Below are 6,489 nucleotides of genomic sequence, written 5' to 3'. Positions count from 1 at the left end.
TTTTTGCTTTAAATGTACAACAGTGATTTCTGCCACATCTAGGAGGCAAAGTACCCGTTTTTTTTCTGCTTCCCCTCATCCCACTTGCCTAAGTCACAGCTGCATTAGGTATCAGCATATACTCGGGGCCACAGGGCAAGGGACCAAAAAAGCATTCCTGACAAAGTCATTTGCAGCTGGGGTGTGCATGGCAGGGGTGGGGAGGCAGAGATGCTGAAGAGTAAACAGAGATTGCTTAGTCAGCAACTGTCCCGGCCCAGCGGTGAATGTAAATAGCCTGGTACAGAAGGGGAGGATCGGTCAGCCAGCACCGGGCCTTCTACAGAGGCCACCGCTGAGGGCTTTCAAAGGCACCGGCGTGCGTCTGTACTCTCTTATCGGAAGTAGTGAGGCGCTGTCCCTGCTGGTGCAGCTGTGCAGTCTTAGCCCTGGAAAAACACACTTGCTGACTCGGGGCAGAATTAATATCAATTGAATTTATTACAAGTTACTAAGCTCCAAGGCACATTACAGTGTTCTGTTAACTACAGAAATGTATAAAGGACAAACAGAGCAGATTCTCCATGTCTAGCATTTCGCTCTACTGTTCAAAAAGCATCCGTGCATCAATAAAGCAAAAACAAAACAACACGTGAAGATCCAACACAGTCAGGTCAGTAGAAACAAACCAAAAAACATTTTCCCTCACCAACTTGCAACAAAAAACACCCACCCACCCCCAACACCCCCCTTACCATTTTGCAAAGGAAACAGAAAAAAACAACAACAAAAAAAAACCAGAACAAAACTGAACAAAATAAAGTGAAGACTTCAACACTTGGGGCTGTTCAGAAAGAAGCTCTCACCATTTTATAGCATCATTTTTTTTAGGCAGCAACACTGGCCTTGGCAAAAAAAAAAGTCACTTACTTTTGTGTTTTTTTTTCTTTCAGTGAGTGCATAACATTTACAAAAATACACACCAGCAGCAGTCGTTGCTAAGGGCTATTACTTCTGTACCTAGGCAAACACTCTGCCACCAATAAATGCTAACGAATATGATGCAAATGACCCAACCAATTATTATACTTAACACAAACCAGCTTATCCTTCAAATGAAGAAGTTAACATACCTTTGTTTCAAAATATAGAAACATACGACGAAAATAATGTCTATACATAAGACTAACTTTTTGCAGTTTGTTATATTCACAATTCTACATCTTGGGCGAGAAGGGGTGGGGGGGGCGGTCAAGGGGTTGGGGAAGGGGCCCTTTGGACAGAAGAGGAGCTGGACTGGGGCAAAAGGGGTGGATATCTCCTGGTTCAAGGGTCTCTCTCCTTTTTCACTTTAACATCCCCAGCTAAGATCGTCGCGATTTCGCCCTGCATGAAGGCCCAAGGTACATTCGACCCAACTAAGGGGCATTTCTCTCCGCTGGGGCAGTACACCTCGCCGGTAGCCCCCTGGGCCTTGATACTCTCTCTAGAGCAAGGGAAGCAGAATTTGTGGCTGGGAACGGAGGGGCACTGGACGAAATGCGTGTCCTCCAAACGTTCGTGGCAAATGGTACAGCAGAGGGGCCCGCTGTTGGCCATAGGGGAATCCGGAATGTTTTGGGGATGCACTTGGTCCATGCCCGGGTGGGTGCTAGGCGGCGGGGGCGCCACCTGTAAATTCAGGTCCCCGTTCCGCGACGTCAGGCGGCGCTGCCCAGGTACGGAGGCCGGTGACACCGGGCTGCTGCTGTTGCGCCGCGCGGAGGCCGTGGTGGAGTGCACCGAACTGCCGTCCTTGGGCGAGTGCGCCGTGCCCAGAGTGTCTGCCACCGACATGAGGGCGGCCATGGGCGACGGACCGTTCTGAGGGGCTGACTCGGGCGGGGTGGTCCGGTTGGAATGGGGTCCCAGGGGCGGGGGGGGCGGGGGCGGCCCCCCTGCCGCGTGCCCCGGAGCCGCGAAGCCCCCGGCCGACATGGTGAGCTTGAGGGCCTCGCTCTGATTCGCCATCCACTGCTGCCTCTGCTGCTCCTCTCCCAGCTTCAGCGCGCCCTCGGCGGAGTCCGGGGGCTCGGGAGACGCCTTCCTCTTGCGCAGGCTGGCGGCTGCGCCCCGGCCCGAGGGGGTGGTGGGCGGCAGGGCCCCGGTCCCCGGAGGTGCGCTGGGGGCGCGGCTCAGACTCACCAGGGCCGTGGGCAGCATGGGGCAGCTGGCGTCCAGGTAGGGCTGGGGCAGCATGTCGGCGCCCGGCACGCCCTCCTTAAAGAAGCGCACGGCTTCGGGAAGTAGGTCTCCAAGGAGGCGCCAGTCCCCGGAGCCGTGCTTCTTCTCATACTCCAAGTACTTGAAGCCAGAGGAGAGACCCCGGCCAAAGTCCTTCATACAGTCCTGGTACATCTGCTTGGCCACCCCGGAGGCGCTGGAGTACACGTTGCCCGAGCCCGTGGGGTACTCGATGAACAGCTTCAACTCGTAGTCCATGCCGGGCTTGGAGACGGCGTCGAAGGCGAAGACGCGGCCCAGCAGCGAGTGGTCCTTCTTGAAGCGCACCTCATAGGGCGTGCAGCCGGCCAGCGTGAGCAGCGTGTCGCGGACCATCTTGGGCTTGTTGGCCCACTCCTCCGCGCGATTGCGCAGGCTCTCGCTCAGCTCCGCCAGGGCTTCGGCGTTCCGCTGCTTCTCCTTCAGCTCGCGCTCCTGGTCGGTGCTCGACACCGATCCGGGCCTCTTGCCGCCAGCACCCACGCCCACCTCGGCCACCGACGACGAGGTCGAGGACGCCGCGGAGGACGAGGCGGCCGAAACGCCGGGGGCACCCCCGAGGCAAGCGGGGCCCCCGGGGGCCCCTGGGGGCGCAGGCGTCGGGGGCCCACGGCTGCCCAGGGCGTGAGGCGGCGGCGGAGGCAGCACTGGAGCGCTGGCCGGGCCGTTAAGCAGCGTCTGCGGCAGCAGGTTGGGGGGCACGGTGAGCTGGGGGCCTCCGCCACCCCCTGGGTTGGGCAGCCCTGCCACTAACCCGCCGTGCGTCCCGCGCCGAGAAGCCACCGATGCCGCCGCCGAAGAAGAGTTGGGGCTCTGGCGGTTCAGCTCCGGGGGTCCCTCCTCCGGGTTGGGCTTGGGGAAGCCGTTGGGGCCCCCCAGGCCGTTGGGCAGCCGCGCGGCGTGGCTGCTGCTCCCCAGGCTCACAGGCGGTGGCGGGTACTCAAAGCGGCTGCGTTGTTCCACCGCGGCCGCGGCGGCCGCGCTCAGGCCGTAGCGCTCCAGGCCGGACGGGGCCGCCAGCACCGCAGGCTTGCTGGAACCATCGACGTGGTTGAGCTGCTGCTGCTGCTGTTGTTGCTGCTGTTGTTGCGCGGCGGCCGCAGCCGCTGCCGCTGCCGCCGCCGCCTCCTTAGCCGACAGAGCCACCGTCTTGACCCCGACGGGCGGCGGCGGCCCGGGGGAGCGGCCGTCCTGGAAGCAGCCGTGCGCCCGTTTCAGCTGGCGCGCTGTCTCAATCACAAACTCGATGCGATCAGCTCCCTCGTAGTTGACGCAACCGCGGCATACGGGTTCCGAGAAGTCCCAGATCATGGCCCAGGGCATGCGGGGCAGATCGCACAGGTAGCAAGACTGTCTCCGAGACGAGGACACCTGCGCCGCCGACATGATGCCGGCCCTGGGGAAGGGAGGCCCCCTCCCCCGGCCGAGCTGTCTCCGCGGCGCCTGCTCCTCCCGGAGGGCCGGCCGGCTGGGGCAGGAGTCCGGCTGCGGGGGGAGGAAGCGGGGGGTGGAGGGGGTGAGAAAGTTCTGCCCCAGGGGCTGGAGCGAGCGCGAATGTCCACCGCCAGCGAAGTGCCTGGCCACCGGGGACTCCACCGCCCGGGCGGCGGACGAGTGCAGCCCAGCTCCTCGCCCCCACCTCCTCCTACTGCGGCTGTCTCGTCGCGAGGTGAGCTCCGGCGCCTTCTTCCTGGTGTCGCGGAACCAGGCTGGAAGCTCCGGGCCCGGGACGGGGGAGGGGGCGAGGGTGGCCGGGTGCTGGCGGCCGTTGGCTCTTGGCCCCCTCCCCGGAGTATAAGCTGGTGCGTGGAAGCTCGCAAGGGGTTGTCTCTTCCTCTCCCCTGGTTGGCGGGGTGTGTGTGGGGGGAACCCCCTACGACCTGCGTCCTCTCCCCTCCAGGCTCCCCGGGACGAAGGCTAGAGGGTGCAGTGCCACCCGGCGCTCGGGTCCAATCTTGCTGAAGAAGCGGCTTCCCCGGAGGGCCGGGGGAGGAGCTGGCAGCCGCGAGGCGCTTCTCCCCCTCCGCAGAGGTCGGCCGGCCGTTCCGCTGGCGGCGGCTGGGCGTGCACGGCCGCGAGTGCAGCCGCCGCGGTTACTGCTTCCAGGACGCACGAGAGCCGAGGAGAGAAGGCGTGCACGCCAGCAGGCTCCCGCCGCCGACCCCAGCCCCTCCACCCACCCGCCCGCCCGCCCGCCCCGGGCCTGGCCGGCGGCGCCGGGGGGCCCCTCGCAGCTGGCGGCGCTCACGTTGGCTGCAGGGCGCTCGCGCGGCGCCTCGGCCCGGGTCGCATCCCTTTCCCAGCTAGCGCTCGCCCGGAATGTGGGGTTGTGATTGTTAAAACTCTACGTTCCGGAGGCGCGGCGCGGCGCTCCCGCTCGCGCTGCGGCTCGCGCTGTCCCGGGCTTGGCCGCGCGGGATGCCGCCCGGGCGGAGCGCTGACGTCACCACCACGCTCTGCACCAGTTCTCCCCCCCCTCCCGCGCCGCCCCTCCCCTTTACACTTCCTCCGTGGAGCCCACTTGTTGCTCGGAAAAGCGCATGCGCGGCAGCCCGCCCAGATTCCTCCCAGTTGGCCCCTCCTCCGCGCCTCCGCCCTCCCCTCCCCCCTGGCCTTGCGTGAGTGCGTGTGTGGTGTGTGTGTGTGTGTGTGTACAACAGCTGAGGCCCGGCGAGCTGATGCTGGAAGTCCAGCGCTGGAGCGGGGAGGGGGGGTTGGAAATTAAAACAGACGATGACCTTTCCTTTCCCCGCCTGGTTTTCCCAAGTTTAAAACGCTTTTCAAAAGCACGAGCGTCGCTTCCGATGCCGCTCCCTACCCCATCCCCGCCCCACCCCGGGGGCAGTGAATTTAAATATGTCCTGTCTCAAGATTTTTTTCGCTGTGAATTTCATAATATAATATAAAATTTGCATATTTCATCTGCAATCAAACCTCTTTCCCCCTATCCACGCCCCCCCCGGATGAATGTTACACTCATTACTACCCCTGATGCCGAAGCACCTGCAAGACTAGCTGTTCTCCAGTTTTCCAGAAACTGCCTTTTCGCTTTTGTTTTTGTGCCCTGGTCTAGGAACCTGAGCTTCAGCGACGGAGCTAAAATGAATTCAGGGTGAGACACCCCTCCCCCCAAGCCGCACTCTTTAAAAATTTTGGCTGAATGTCTAAAGAAGCTACGAGCACCCCCGGAGGCCTTTAAGGAAAACAGTCTACTGGCTGCGCACAGCTGCAGTTGGGGGCAGGGAGGGGGAGGTGCTGGAGAGACCAGACAGGTGAGTGGTTTTCCCCGGTATGATAAAAAGAAGGTGGGGACAGCCATTTAATAATATCGATAGAGCTTTGTAAAACACCGCCGCCGTTTTTCAAAATTCTTTTCTCTATGCTGTGATTTCATTCCATAGGGCCCTAGAAGGCTGAGTAAGGTCATGATTTCTTTTCGGTTACAAGATCACGTCTCATCATTAGTGTTTATTGCAGAACAGATATCTTGGTCAAAGGGGCATTTCCACTGATTCTTTCAAGTATTGGTTTTTTTCCATGAAGACTAAGGTAGTCCTGGGCAAGAAGGGTGGCCATGTAATGGAATTTCAGATTCTGGAGTCTGACACACTTAGAATTTTCTCTTACTGGCTTTGTGACCTTGAGCTATTACTTAGCCTAACATAACCTCTGTTTTCCATCTGTAAAATGGGATCCGAGCTCCCAACTTAATTAGGAATGTTTGAATTGTCATTGTATTTCTTGTTATAACTCATTTTGACTTGCTGTGGTTCAGACACTGTTAGGTGGTTTACTTATGTTATCATTAAACCTTTAATATTATCTACAAGGTAGATTCTATTACTGTGTTTTACAAGCTCAGAAAACAAGGAGGTTAAATAACTTGTCCAAGGTCCCACACCCATGAGAGACAGAACTGGGATCTGAATACTGTAAATCTGTTTTGAATGCTGCCTTTGACAAGTTTAGGTTCTCAGTGGTATTTTGGAGTGCTCAAAATTTCCATCAGCCCACCCCCCACCCCCAGTTTGTTACATACAATTCTCATGTAAAGTGCTACGCAAATACATCTTCATAACTGCCCCCCACCCTCCCCTTCCAAATAGATTGTGCCATTGACTTCTTCCATAGAAGCTGTGGACCTGCCACTGCCAGAGACTAGCATAAATATGCCACACATTGTGTAGAACAGTGTCAGGTATATAGGAAGCTGTGAGTAAGTGTTGGCTATTATTGGTATCGATATTG

The 6,489-nt window shown here is 58.8% G+C and overlaps 1 protein-coding gene across 1 annotated transcript; it reads right to left on the bottom strand.

Moving 5' to 3' along the window:
• Positions 1-795: 795 nt before the first annotated feature.
• IRF2BPL (interferon regulatory factor 2 binding protein like) lies at positions 796-4,381 on the bottom strand. The gene has a single exon (XM_068964677.1). It carries the CDS (start codon positions 3,625-3,627, stop codon positions 1,306-1,308), a length of 2,322 nt encoding a protein of 773 aa, XP_068820778.1. The 5' UTR covers positions 3,628-4,381; the 3' UTR covers positions 796-1,305.
• Positions 4,382-6,489: the final 2,108 nt, after the last annotated feature.

The sequence above is a fragment of the Capricornis sumatraensis genome, chromosome 2 (assembly GCF_032405125.1).
Source record: "Capricornis sumatraensis isolate serow.1 chromosome 2, serow.2, whole genome shotgun sequence".
NCBI classification, from domain to species: domain Eukaryota; kingdom Metazoa; phylum Chordata; class Mammalia; order Artiodactyla; family Bovidae; genus Capricornis; species Capricornis sumatraensis.
This window is presented reverse-complemented; position numbering and strand designations above follow the sequence as displayed.